This window comes from Corapipo altera, unplaced genomic scaffold, assembly GCF_003945725.1.
Source record: "Corapipo altera isolate COAL_440 unplaced genomic scaffold, ASM394572v1 113, whole genome shotgun sequence".
Lineage (NCBI taxonomy): Eukaryota > Metazoa > Chordata > Aves > Passeriformes > Pipridae > Corapipo > Corapipo altera.
The window spans coordinates 3,020,697-3,035,054 of NW_020884895.1; the positions used below are offsets into that span (position 1 = coordinate 3,020,697).

General features: G+C 43.6%; 1 protein-coding gene and 1 long non-coding RNA gene across 7 annotated transcripts in view; one reads left to right on the top strand and one right to left on the bottom strand.

The window, feature by feature from the left end:
* The window catches only part of ABCC5 (ATP binding cassette subfamily C member 5), a 67,677-nt gene that overhangs the window by 19,440 nt on the left and 33,879 nt on the right, over nucleotides 1–14,358 (bottom strand). For 5 of the 6 annotated variants that reach the window (XR_003528324.1, XM_027647180.1, XM_027647179.1 and 2 more), the window contains 8 exons: nucleotides 12,919–13,105; nucleotides 11,535–11,624; nucleotides 9,111–9,300; nucleotides 8,264–8,423; nucleotides 7,788–7,866; nucleotides 7,131–7,244; nucleotides 6,329–6,493; nucleotides 5,538–5,621 (listed from right to left, as the gene is read on the bottom strand). Coding sequence is in view for 5 of the 6 variants with exons in the window: in XM_027647180.1 (XP_027502981.1) it covers nucleotides 5,538–5,621; nucleotides 6,329–6,493; nucleotides 7,131–7,244; nucleotides 7,788–7,866; nucleotides 8,264–8,423; nucleotides 9,111–9,300; nucleotides 11,535–11,624; nucleotides 12,919–13,105 (1,069 nt within the window). In the remaining variant the exon portion in view is untranslated. Of the gene's footprint in view, nucleotides 1–4,077; nucleotides 5,622–6,328; nucleotides 6,494–7,130; nucleotides 7,245–7,787; nucleotides 7,867–8,263; nucleotides 8,424–9,110; nucleotides 9,301–11,534; nucleotides 11,625–12,918; nucleotides 13,106–14,358 lie in introns of those variants that run through there. The other variant, XM_027647183.1, reaches the window with a different exon arrangement.
* LOC113949062 lies at nucleotides 308–3,075 on the top strand. The gene is made up of 3 exons (XR_003528327.1): nucleotides 308–887; nucleotides 1,538–1,638; nucleotides 2,787–3,075. It is a non-coding gene; the product is annotated as an uncharacterized LOC113949062 (long non-coding RNA).

Consider the following 14,358-nt stretch of genomic DNA (forward strand, 5'->3'; position numbering starts at 1 on the left):
AAAAAAAAAAAAAAAAAAAAAAAAAAAAAAAAAAAAAAAAAACCTGCTCCGGACCCGCTCCCCTCCGTCCACTCCTCCGTTCATCCATCCACAGGCGTGGGCGCTGCTCGCCCAGCCAGGCCCACGCGTGCGGATCCACGCACCGGCGGCCGCGCCCCCTGTTCAGTGCGCACCCGCCCACACCGACCCACGCAGAGCTCCCCTGCCTTCCCCACAGCCTCCAGACCACCGCCGCCTCCCCGGACACACCGATCCCAGCGCTCCTGCTCTGGGGACGGCCCTTGGCACGGCCGCAGTGCCCCGCTCAGGTCACTCCTGTCCCCTCACAGCCGGCTCTGCCCCTCCGCACCGCCTGAACACTTAATTTTCACCGCCTCCTTGCCAGATCCACGACAAACACCCTCAAGCCCTCCACACTACGGCTCCCAGCCGGGCTGATCCTTGCACCCTCATCCCACCGGTACCTATTTTGGCCTCCTCCTTTCTGGTCACACCCCCCACATGTAGCTCACAGGCTAACCCTAAAAAGCCTCCCTGTTCCCTGCACCATACACACACTCTTTTTAAAAATCTTTTCCCTCCCATCGTTGCCTGCCTCCAACTCTCACTCCAAATTGCCCCCAGAGCGCAGCTCACACATAATGGACTTTATTCTTCCCCAAATCCTCGAGGCAATCAGTCACACGCCATCCACTGCTGCCTTCCTAAATCGGAAAAGACAGAAACCACAAAATTATCAGCTTTGTACAATCGCTTGTTTCTCTGCATGGCAACAGCAGGAGTCAGCAAGCTGGGAGGAAGGAGGTGTGCTGCAAGTAATTGTGATTTGCACTCCCTGCAGCCCAGGAGAGGTGTCCGGGTAATCAGCCCCATGTAGTGACACTTCTGTAAGTTATTTTCACTCCAATTTTCACTGTTACACTTTGCCTACACCTCAGCTGCCTGATGAGGCTCCAAGGCACATATTTTAGATGACACAGGAACATTTCTTACATGGTTGTGGCTTTACTGAACCCGTAGTGGTACATTGTAAAAGCCTCCCAAGCCTTGCACTAACAACAGCATCTGCACCAAATTCCAGTTGAGTTTCCACTATGTTGTCATGCTGGAGGCAGAAACTGCGGCCTCAGCACAACGTGGCTGCGGTCACCAGCTGAAACAAGGGTCAAACAAATCACAATATCACCCTAGACAGACCTGAAGCTAAAGAAAACCTTTGTGTAATCACTTATATATAGTAGAACACATGCTACAGTTGCGGTAAAAAATAACAACATAGCACTCAGGGAGGCTCTTCGGTTGCTGAGGGCAGTACAGCTACCCTATACCTTCTCAGTGTTCTTTCAAAGCACCTTCAAAAAGCAATTTTGTCTTTGCAATCCCCTTTGTAATTAAGAGAAACGTTTTGTCCTGCTATCTTTGCTCTCCACATCCTCCTTTAATAAATCAAATGTCCTGTATTTATCCTTCTGACACCTTCTCTCACTCACACCGGTTATCTTCTGAAAAAATTTGCCTTTCTCAATGTTCTTTTCAGTGACATACTGAGACTGCTTGATCTGGCTCTCACCTACAGGTGATGAGCAAAGCACAGCCCCACCAGCCTCGGGATCTGACCCTGTACAGCCTTCACCCCAGGTAAGGGGGAAGTCTCCTCAGGTCTTCAAGCCAGTACAGTTTCAGGGACTGATTTTGGGCTTAATTACACCAGTCTAAGTGCACATTAACTCTATTGGGTAATTTTAGAAGAATCTTACCTGTGCTTTGACTGAAGTCCCAAGCAAGTGCAATGTTTCCACTCATCAGACAGTTGAGATGAGCAGGAAAATGTTGAAGAGGCTCTAAGCTTATGATAATGAATCAGGATTGGCTGCACTTTGGACAGAATAAGCAAAACTGATGCAATTTAAATTACAGAGAGCAATACAGCAACTGGTTATCCCAGGCAAATCTCTCTCCACTTGCACACCTGCTGGTCTTGGGCCACAGCCTTTGCTGTAATGTGTGCTGATTTGGGCTGGGGTAGAGTGAATTTTCTTCACAGTAGCTGGTATCAGGCTGTGTTTTGGGTTTGTGTGTTGATAATTCAGGAATGTTGTAGCTGTTGCTGAGCAGTGCTTGCACAGAGCCAAGGCCATTTCTGCTCCTCATCGCACCCCACCAGCAGGGAGGCTGAGGGTGCTCAAGGAGATAGATGGGGACACACAGCAGGGACAGCTGACCCCAGCTGATCAAAGGGTTATTCCACATGGCATCATAAAAGCTGAGGAAGAAGGAGGGGACATTCAGAGTGATGTCTTTTCCCAGGTCACCATAATACATGATGGAGCCCTGCTTTCCAGGACATGGTTGAACACATGCCTGCCTGTGGAAAGTGGAGAATGAATGCCTTGTTTTGCTTTGCTTGCATGGATTTTGCTTTCCCTGTTACCTGTCTTGATCTCAACTCTCAAGTTTTCTAGGTTTTACCCTTCTGATTCTCTCCCCTACCCCACAGGACTGTGTGGGGCTTAGTTGCCAGCTGGGATTAAACCACAACAGAAGCATGTGCTATCTCCATGCTACTTTGGGTAGGATGGTTTTAAGGAAAGTCTGTCCCAGTCCCGGTGTCTTATTCTACTCTCCATAGGATGAAGTCTTCTCTGGGATAACACACTATAAATTCTACAGCACAATCCAATTCCTGAAAATTTCAATCATCATCATCAACCTCTTGTAGAATGCTTCAAAGATAGAGATATTTCAGTCTCATTTGTAAATATTGATGTTTCTTCCTTCCATTTCAGTGACAGGGCCTCAGGCCAGGCCTCAACTTGCTCCTGTGATGGAGGATGAAAGCCAGTAAAAAAATTACAGCTATCCATGTGAACAGCAGTACTTCAGTAAGTCTGCGAGACAAGTGCCAAGTGAAGCAGAGAAGCGAATACAACAGAAAGAACGTTTCCCTCTGGCAGTCTCTGTCTTTAATTCCAAAATAACAGTTGTGCAGCCAAGGTTTAACAAAATGGTTGAGCTAATCCCTGCTGTCCACAGGTGACTGTTCACCTGCTCCATCACAGGTCCTTGTTTGACATCTTGTTGAGCTATTTCAGCTTACCAAAGCAGCAGGAAAGATTCAGCTCTTTTGGAGAGCATGACTGGGAAGCAGCAGTTTGGTGCAGTGAATGCTGAGCATGGTTTCCTCTCATACCTATGCTACTGTCACAGTCAGCACCTACTGAAAAGAGCAGCCCCACTTCACCTCCCTTCCAGCTGTGCCTTCCTGTCTCCTTCTTTGTACAGCATTCCTGCTTTTGGAGGGTGACCTTTCTGCAACTTAGCTTTCTGAACTGGGTCACTGCTGGACCACACAAGAGACACTCCTGCATCGGGAAAGGAGGAGGAACTCCCAGCCTGGAAGAAGAAGGAGGATAAGATCAGGATGGCTCCCCTTCTGCCCAGACTGCCATTAGCTCAGCCTTAGCTGCAAAACGAAGCCACACACTGAGCCCAGCAGCACTCGAGAACTAAGTGCATTAGCCCACTTCCTTCAAGGGAAATCCTGAAGTTCGTGGGGTAAACTCAAGGCCTGTGAGCAGGGTAAGGTCTGTGCCAGTTAATTCTTGCTAAGGACAAGAGTTAAGAACAATCACAACAAATGATGTTTTTTGTGCTGTTTTCAAGCTACATTCCAAGCTCTGTTAAAGCGACAATTTGCCTGTGGTATCGGTAGGTAGAAATGCTTGTTACTGTGACTGCAGAAATGTGACACTATAAACAGTACCATTTGCAAGTAAAGAAAATGGAAAATCTGAGCCTAAGAAGGATCTTCTGATTCCATCTGACCTCAGCCCTTCTACTTGGCTTAAAAACTTGTACTATAAATTATTACTGCCTTTACTACTCAACATACAAGTATTGTAAGCCATCCTCATGCCAGAGAGCACACTTTTAAAGAAATACCTCTACTCTGAAGAAAGATCAAACCACAGCATATGACCAGAAAAAAAACCCCAAACCAGCCTGCAAACCTGTCCCCCAGGGCTGAAAAAGGTGAGAAGTCATTTATTTGCCCAAAACAAACCACTTAAGCCAATAAAATTTACAAAACCCAAAATAGTTTTATTTACTTTTTCAGATTTCTGCCTCAATGAGACATTTTGCAAACATGCTAAGGCTACAAAATGTCCAAGTTGACAAAGACATGCAACGCTGACCATTCAATAAGTCACAGCTATTATAAGAGCAACCGTGTCCCCCTGGGCCACAGGCCCCAAAAATGGGGATGGTGTACAGTGATCATGGCAATGCACTACGCAGGACCCAGTAACCTGAGGTAGGTCATTTACAGTAAGAAAACCATGTCCTACACCAGTGTTACATCCTGATCAACAGGAACCTGTTTAAGGTTCCAGAAGACGTGGGGTCGAGGACTGCTTCCTTAACAAGTGTGCAATAAAGGAACAGGAAATATTGATGTTGTTTAGTTTTAGTATAAGTGAGCAGAACAAAGAGTTAGTGTTACCCATGCCAGTGAAAGCCAACCTAAACCTCTGAGGAGTGTTAGCAGCTTCAAGGTAAAGGAGTCAGTCAGCTCAAGCAACTCTGGAAAGGCTTTCCTGCTACCATACAGGGTATGATTTGAACCTTATGATTAATTTGTTACAGATCATTCCACGAACAGTTAGATTTTGGTTGTGTTAGATCAGCGAAGCAGGAAGAGCTTGGGCTTGCTTGCATTAAAATAAACTCTGCTGATACAGTAAGAAATACTGTGTCAGGACACTGAGGAAATACAAGGCCTTAATGCGACCCAGGAGTGATTCTCCACTCAGATCACTAAAAACCCTGCTTTGGAAAAGCATCATGGGAAGCAGCAGCTGCTGCCGTGGTGAACATTAGCGATGCTCCAAATAGCTTTGATAAATTACAATGCAATAGTTACACCACAGAGCTCTTCTCTGCTGCGCTAGACAAAGATGTGACAATAAAGGACACTATTGCAAAGCTTCACTTCCACTCAGACACACAGAAAATCCGGCACTAGGAAAAGGCGAACTGTAAAAGACAAAATGGTGTCTGATACAGTCCGATAACAAAGCCAGATCTCTGGTACCATAAACTGTACAAAAATGATAGAAAAGAATATGCACTGCTATTAACACAGTGCTTATTTTAATATAAAATAAACAGCTTACATTTCCACTGTAAATATAGGCTATATACAGAATATGTATAGATATAGCTACATGTATAAAGCTTCATTATAGGCCTCTGATACATTTATAACTATGGCTCCCTGAGCCATTTGTAGAGTGCATTTAATAACAAAAAATTAGTAATATGGAATAAATACAACAATAAAAACATGAAGAGTTCTTCTGACATGGTTTTAAAAACTCTGGCTTGACACATTGTGCTAAAAATTAAAAGATGAAAAGGCAATAATCTGCTTGGAGGAGGAGGAGGAGGAGGAAGAGCTGGCCTGCCACAGGCAGGGAGTGTAGCTCTCCAAAATTAAAGTGACTTTGCCCTGAATTTTAGCCCTTGACAGCAACCTTGTTCTCCGCAGCAGCAAACATAGCATAGAAGCGCGAGTTCTCATTGGCCAGAAGGGCAGACGGCGTGTCAAATTCCACAACCTGAAAGCAAACAAGGCAAGTAAAGTATGTCAGTAAAATCCAGCAGAAAATGGATTCCTACCCCTTGGACTTGTGACATGGTAGTAAAGAATCAAAACCACAGCATTCATCTTTCGATTAGACAACAGGCAGTGAAAGTACGTGCATTTATGGATACATACTGTAACCTGGAATGCTTTGGACTGGCTCAAACATTGGAACTAACTCACAGGAAGCAACCTCTGGTGGCTCTGGCAGAGGCAGATTCTATGGGCTTTTGCCTTCTCTACTTTTAAGAGTCTTGCCCACTATTCTTGCACTTAATTTAACTGCCCATGGCTCCCAAATGGAAGCCTGAAAATAGGTTAAGCATCTGTCATAGACCCGCTTGACGGCACAAGGCTTTATGAAAGTAATGGGAAATGACCACTAAGCCCCAGAGATGTAGGTTAATTCTGAGACAGGTAATAACAAACAAATGGAGATTTGAAAACACTTTTAAAGACAGACTGTCACTCTATGATACTTTCTTGGAGTGTAAAAGATATTTTGCCCTCTGATCTTGTCACAGTCAGGCAGCAACTGCTTGTGTTGGAGTATTTTACCAAGGATGTGAATGAACACAGAGGATTTCCCACCCTGTAATGTTAGTTGTTGCCCCAGTTCAGCCTGCACACATGGCATCACCAGGCAACAGGGGCTGCAGCCACAGAAGCCTTGCTGCTCACCTGTCCTTGTGTTAGCACCATGATCCGATCACAGCCCAGTACCGTGTGCAGGCGATGAGCAATTGTTAACATAGTGCAGTCTGCAAACGCCTCTCTGATGGTCTCCTGAATCAGTAGGTCCGTTTCTGTGTCCATAGCAGCTGTTGCTTCATCAAGGATCAATATCTGAAAGCAGCACAGAATCCTGGCTGTTACTCACCGTCATGCTTTCCCTCCCTAAACATAAAAATACGTAGAGTGGGCAGAATTGCCACGGCCAAGAGTTGTCACAACTGGCAATCCTTACAGAGTTGTGGTCACAAAGGTAGTTTTCACAAACACCCTTTCAGTTTTATTGATGTAATTGCCTTCAAAATTACCCTATAGATCACACTTGCTTTCATCTTTCTCACTGTAATTATTGTTTGTCTTCTATTTCTGCAAAACCTTTCACTTTGCTGGCACAGCATGATCCCAAATTCCATTTGTAGATCACATTTTAGTGGAGTACCATGTAGATGGAAAAAAACTTGGCTCACACTCACAAAAAGGTGGAAGAAGGAAAAAAATCTGATGCTCACTGCTAACAGGACACTGAAGAAATTACCAGGCCAGTCTGACACACTATTGTTAACACTGGCAAGCAGTGCCTTTCCAACGGCAGGACATTACAGGAGCTCACAGCTGGCTACAAATGCCTTCCTAGTTTTTCTAACCTAATCTAATCTTTGATGTGATTCCTCTGACAGAATCTGGCACAAAAAGGCTTGTTCACTCCTATCAGTTTGATATCTCCAGCTGTTTCTCTCATTGTTGTGCTCACCTTGCAGCGACGCAGTAGAGCTCTAGCTATGCACAGTAACTGTCTCTCTCCAACAGAAAAGTTTTCCCCATTTTCCATTACTTCTGAATCAAGTTTCATAGGCAGCTGTGCAACCTGTGGGGGAAGGAAAAGGCAAAAAAAATCTTAGAGCATTGCACAAAATCTTATAAACATAAATACAGATCTCCTGATAATCTTTGTCATCAAGAGAAGAGAGTGAACCTAGTCCCTGCAGGAATTCCTGCAGCCTGTGTTCCATAGCTATATGTGCCACTTGACTTACAAGTTCAGTATAAACGTGCACATGTGACATGCACACTCACAAATATAAGTGCAGAATGCACACCCGAGGCATATATAGAAAAATATCACTTGAAGGGTAAAAATATCACTGGAAACATTTTAACACCTTAAGAATCCCTGTGATGAAGCAGCACTCTGCTATGCTATCGACTAAAAAGAGTACACACACAGAATACAGCCTGTTCTCAAAAAAACCCCAACACAGTCTGATAAAATAGTGGGGAAAAAGAAAAATCAGTCAAATAAAACATTGAAAATGAGGGGGGGAAGCTTTATCTAAAGTAGTTACTAACAGAATATGTTGGTTTGGAAGCCAAATACAAACATGTATCTCACAGGGCACATGATACTTACACACTCCTTCATATGAGTTCTTTCCAAAGCAGCCCAGATTTGCTCTTCACTGTACTGATTGAAAGGATCCAAGTTCGATCTGAAAGGGGAGGCAGAAAACAACCAGAATTTAAACTCAGCAATGAATGGCAAACCAGCAGTGTGCTAATTCATCCAGACAGATGATTCACATCTAGCCTTCCAACGACAGTTTCCTTACCAAGGAAATCAGATGTTCCCAGCACACTGGCGTTAGAAGAGAAAGATAGAAAAACTTCAACCAAATATAAAGGGAAAGCAAGACTTTGCAGAGAGGACGATCACACACAGTGCTGACCTGGGCCAGTTAAAATAATTTAGCTCTGATTTTTTTTGTTTCAAAACCAGAGCAGAAGCTAGGATGCCTGAGAGCTACCACCTCAACAGGCACCTATTTGAGTTCAGGTATAAGGTGATAGATTGCTCAATCCTTCTTGCCTTCTTATAGTTTGACTAACCTCACAGTGCCACTGAACAGCACAGGTTCCTGAGGGATTATGGAGAGTTTGCTTCGAAGATCTGCCAAACCAATGTCATTTATTTTCACTCCATCAATTTTAATGCAGCCTCCAGACAGTTCAACAAGACGAAAGAGTGCCATTCCAAGGGAAGACTTCCCTAAAAAGGAGACAGGAAAAACAATACTGCTGTTTATACAGAGTCATGGCAGTTTTCAGATGAAATAGATTTTTAAAAGCCATCCATGTGTAAGAAAAGTATTTTAAACTACCATAAAGTCCTGGCAAGCAATCCCAGGGTTTAAACTTGTAAGCAATTGTAGGGGCAGCTCTTAATCTCTCCTCACAGAAGCCACCCCACCCTCACTGCCAAAACCTTGCCATGTAAACCCAATACAGCATTATTAATTACTTATTTTGAATCTACATTTTGGAGTTTATTTAAGTCATCTCACAAACAGAGGTTTTGATTCTTCCCAGTACAGACTTCTAAGATAGTTTATAGCTAAACCTGGCTGCAGCATCAGTACAAAAAACTTCCAAGAGTCAAATAAGCTGCAATGAACATAGGTAACATTCTGTGCTGCTAAGTAGTTTGGGGAGTTAAACATAATGAACATACTGGCTCAAGCATAGTAGGATATCACTCTGATTTAAATGGAAACTTATTTTCACTATTGTTTACAGGTATCTTCCTTATGTATGCACATGAACAGAATCCACCACTGAGACTGCTGGACTAGTCCTGTGCAACCAACAGTTTATCCAAAAACAGGAGAACCAATATGACTGACCCAATCTATTCTTTTAAAGCAGTAATTTAACTCTGCTGAGTGCTTTTCCTTACCTGAGCCTGTCCTTCCCACAATGCCAATCTTTTCCTTTGGTTTGATGGTAAAGGACACTTTTTTAAGTACCAGAGGGAGGTTCTCTCGGTACCGCATCTCTGCATTTTCAAAAACAACTTCACCTTCCTGTGGCCAGCCCAGAGGAGGAGTTTTATTCTTAATTCGAGCAGGAGCTTCCAGGGAAAGTGTCTTTAAAAAAAAAAAAAAAAAAAAAAATCAGAAGTTCAGTTTCCAGTAAACAAACCACCAGAAAGGAAAATTATCAGCTGCAGCTTTCAGCAGTTCCTCCCTGCAGACTCAGCCTAGATCAGTTTATGGCAGTTTCATGACAAGCTGTGAGGCTGAATGTGGGCCCAGTGGATCAGGAGTTTGCTGTGTTACACTGACCACTGCCTCAATAATGACATCAGTCCTTTTATACAACAATGTCTTTCATCATTGGAATTCAAAATGTATTTTAGGCCTATTATTTATCAGCACAATCCTATTGAGTTTTGTGTCACCCTAAAGGCTGGATGCAGAATCTGCTGCATTTCTATGCCTCATTTGCTGTGCTGTGCCAGTGTCACCTCCATCGATCCTGACACAGAAGAGAATGCCCAAGTGACACATTGTATAAATGTCACCTTTTCCTTCTCCTCATGTTCCCCTGTCCCATTAAATCACTGAGTCAGTCACCCCCTTCCAGCTTGCTCACTTCTGCTATTTTATTCTGCCCCCTAATAGGTCCCTCACTGAGCAGTTCACCGACTAAACAGAAAAGCAGAAGCTCTGAAAGCCAAACACAAGCCCTTATAGCATGTTTAGAGTGAAGCCAAGGTCACTTTCCCATATTTGGCACAAGCAGCCTCAGAGAATGGCAGAAGTCAAGTCGTGGGATTCACCTTGAATAACTTTCGAAGTAAAATCTCCAAATGAACCAGGCCCTGACAACTCCTTTATAGTGTCTACAAAAGAGAGATGTCTACAAATGCTATAAAACAGCATTTCTGGAGCGTGATTTTTCTCATTCTAATATAAATACTTAGAAGAGGTAATAAATTGCCCTCTGGAGATACCCATTTCCTACATTGACCATTGAGAGATCCCTCAAGGACTGTTCGTGGACATCTGCAGCATCTAGTTAGAGGCAGATTAATTGTACCCCAAGGGGTTGAGAAAAACAGCCATCTGCTACAATAGTGCTCCAGTTCTTTGAGCTTGGTCCATAACAGCACCTCAAACCTTCACTGAAAAAAGCCAACCCTGGACCTTGGTAAGACCCAGGACCTGCACATTGTTCCACTGCTCACCCACCCCTTCACTTCAGCTTCAAACTAGTTTTATAGTTTCATAATAAAAATCACAGATAGTGTTGCCCTAACACTGATATGAAATTATAGACATAAGACATAATTTTTAAAAACCCCAAACAGCCTACAACTGTAGGTTTTGCAATCTAAGGCCTGCCAGTGATAAACCCATCCCAGCCCAGTGAAAGATAACAGGCAGTATTTGGCACAGTTTTCAGCTTGTGTGGTCACCACGTTTTCCATACACAGAAATTTTCTGCTTAGATGCCACAAGAGGATTTATTTATTTAACTGGGGGAGTGGGCAGGTTGGGGGTTTTCTTGTCTTCAGATTAAATTCACAGGCTACAAAAATTCTACAAATATCAAGTACTACATAGCCCAGATTTACCAAACAGATGGAGATATCTCCCTCTGAAGTTCACAGGGAACATTCAGTGACAAAGCCTTTCACCTCACAGACCAGACCCAGTAGAAGGTTTTCCCCTGGCTGCACTCTCCCCACTGACCTACGCCCGGTTCTGCAGACACAAATCCTAGTTACAAAGAGTCACAGATAATCAAAACAGCTTGCTAAGCATTTAGCCTGGCATACTTCTCATGTTTAGCTGAGCACATTTGTTGTGTTTCCAACAAGAGCAATTCCTTGATTTTTCAAGCATACAGAAATATGTTATGTAAGACAGCTTGGAAAAAGTAATAGGCTTATTAGGATGTAGTAGAATCACACGTAGATAAAGTAACAGTTATCTGTGTTTAAATGAAGGAGTTCTATTAGGTTTGGAACAATGGATGCCAGAAAACCATCCTTTTGCTGTAAGATATTGTATTGAACTCCCAGTTGCCCCTTTCACACGCTCCACTCTTTACTGAGAGTTCCAGAAAACTTTCAATATCCTTATGTAACTCCAGTGGTGCCTGTAAGCTTAGTTACCTACCAGCTCTTGGGCCATTCATCCCACCAGTGCTTACATATGTGCTTCATAAAGCAAACTCACTCTGCAGTATTACAGCACAAGTATTAGTGCCCTTACAAGATCAGAAGCACACATTCTGCACTAAGGTAGATTATGGCAGCATAACAAGCAACAAGAGATTTCACAACAGGCAGTTGAATGCATTACAGTCCTACCTTGATATAGTGGTCAATTCTCTCCACCGAGGTGAAGCGAGCTTCTGTCTCTGAAGCAAGTCTGACTGTAAACTGGAATAAGCCTGTCAGCTGAAGAAACAAAAGAAAACAAACACAAATTTTTAGATAGCTGTGATTTATTATTGAATTGAAAGATGAACCTACTGGACAGTGCAGCCAGCGGGACCAGGGCAATGACCAACCCCTCGTACTCGGCACTGGTGACACCACATCTCGAATCCTCAGTTCACTTTTGGGCCCCTCACTACAAAACAGACGCTGAGGTGCTGGAGCATGTCCAGAGAAGGGCAGTGGAGCTGGTGACAGGTCTGGAGCACAAAACCTGGGAGGAGTAGCTGAGAGAGCTGGGGTGTTCAGTCTGAAGAAAACATGGCCTAGGGAGGACCTTCTCACTCTCTCCCACCACCTGAAAGGAGGTTATGGCCAGGTGGGGGTTAGTCTCGTCTCCCAAGTAAGAAGTGACAAGACAACAGGACATGGCCTCAAGTTGTGCCAGGGGATGTTTAGATTGGATATTAGGAAACATTTCTTCACTGAAAGGGTTGTCAGGCACTGAACTGGCCACCCAGGGAAGTGGTAGACTCCACCAACCCTGGAGATATTTAAAGACATGTAAATATGGCACTTGGGAACATAGTTTAGTGGTGGGCTTGGCAGTGCTGGGGTAACAGTTGGACTCAATGGTCTTAGAGGTCTTTTCCAACCAAAATTATTCCATGACATTTGATACAAGTACTCTTGGCACTGGGCACCATATAACTAAGGTGTTCAAGCAAGTTAATGTAACAGTTGATTTTAGAATAATCATAATTTATGAACCACTTGAGAAACCAGCAGCTTAGAAACGTTTCCCAAGAGCAACAGCTTTAAGTACGAGCTGTCTAAGCTTTTTAATTTCACCTCACTACCACGAGGAGGCAGAAGAGGCCAAACAGCAGGTCCAACACCAGCACTCCAAGCCTGCAGCTTCTCTGACTCAGCGCTGAATGCTGTTTGCTGTGAGAACACGCTGCAGGCAATACATTAAGATATTAGTTTGGCACGTGTCTGATGTACCATCAATCCTATCTCTGGAAGTATCCAAGAAAATTGCAATTTTCAGCATATGCCTCCGTTTCTACTTCTTGCTTAAAAAGAAGCAGCTTGCCAGAACAATAGCCTCAAGAACATAGGCTCCTCAGAATTTGTAATTTGACTGCTAAAGGTCATGACTCTGAATTGCTTTCCCTTGCATTTCCCAAGCAGGTAATAGTATATTTTTCCATTCTAGTGCATTAAGTTTTAAGTGATGTGTTTCTTTTACCTATTAGCCATATCTATATTAAATGAGAAATTAAATATTACAGTATGTGGACACACTCACCTGCACAGCGTATGAGATAGCCAGCCCAGCATAGGCAGGAGGGATCTGGCCATGCATTAAGACAATCATAAGGCCAGTGGTTGTGATAAGAGCAATGCTGATAATGTCCAGCCTCACAGCCAGCCAGCGCATCGCACAGCTGAACAGGTAAAACGGCGCCTGATTGTCATCCAGGAGCTCCTGGTACCTGAAACAGATACAGGAAAGGTTAACAGACTCCATGAGCCTGGTGTTCTACAGACTCCTCCAGTATCAAGAGTTCAGGATAGGAAGGCTCATCATTGACAAAGTCTCAAACCAGGCCACAAAAGCAGGGTTTGCAAACTTCCTTGAGTAACGTCAGATATGGACTTAGCTCAAACTCTCAAAAGTCACATCACAGAGTCTCTCCGTGTACAACAACAAATTATACCAGGGTGAATCAAAACCAGGGACAATACATGCACTTTCACCACAACTTCACCTATGCAAGATGCTCCAGAAGATGCTCATTGGCTACATATTACTCCATGGTTAACAGCAGCAGTGCTTCAGAATATGTTATTTTACACACAAGTATAAAAACAAAGTCTTGATAGAACTGATGACACTAACTAAAACACATCAGTAACCCCTTAATTTACAATCCTGATACTGCAGAGCTGAGAAAGCATATTTAAGGAGAGACTCTTAAGAGATTCACAAAGCCAGTAACTAGATTTTCTGATCATCCAGCTTAATCACTGTTGCACATGGGTGCAGTGCCTTAGTGCTCAAGCAACCAGCAACACCAAGAGACTGCTATTTGCACCTCTACAACCTTTCATCTAAGCTGGTGTAGCAGTGCCTTTCCAGAGCTTCTGTGGTAATTCTCCCTGCACTCCCACGCTCTCAGTCTCATGACTTTGCACCTGCAAAACCCTGATACTGTTACAGCAGGTTCTCATGGGAAGCAAATGCCATTTACGTGAGAATGTTTTGCTTTCCCTCACTAACATTTGTTTTGAAAATTTTAGTTCTACTGGAGAAAACCAAGCACAGAGCACAAGGTGGCCACAGATCACTGAAATAACTGATAGATACTCTCCAATTACACACGTGCACGGAGACAAACAGCTCATCAATACTCCCACTGAGGTTTGGTTAGCATGCCTTAGGTAATGCTAATAACATCACAAGGAGAAACAACCCACAGAACGTATGAGCAGGACCTGATGAAAAGCACATGGTCAAGAAGTTGTCCCGTCCATTACCATTGCCACCTGCTGCATTGGAGAGAACCCCAGAGGAGGGCATTCACCTGGGACCCCACCACTGTTCTTCCCACTTGGTTACTGAGGAGTTTTCCCTTCTTCTTGTTCTCCCTCATTTTTTTCCAGAAAAGTAACTTTCACTCTCAGAACTAATGATGCCATCAGCTATAGACCCCATTAATAAATCTTTCTGAATGCCAACCTGTTG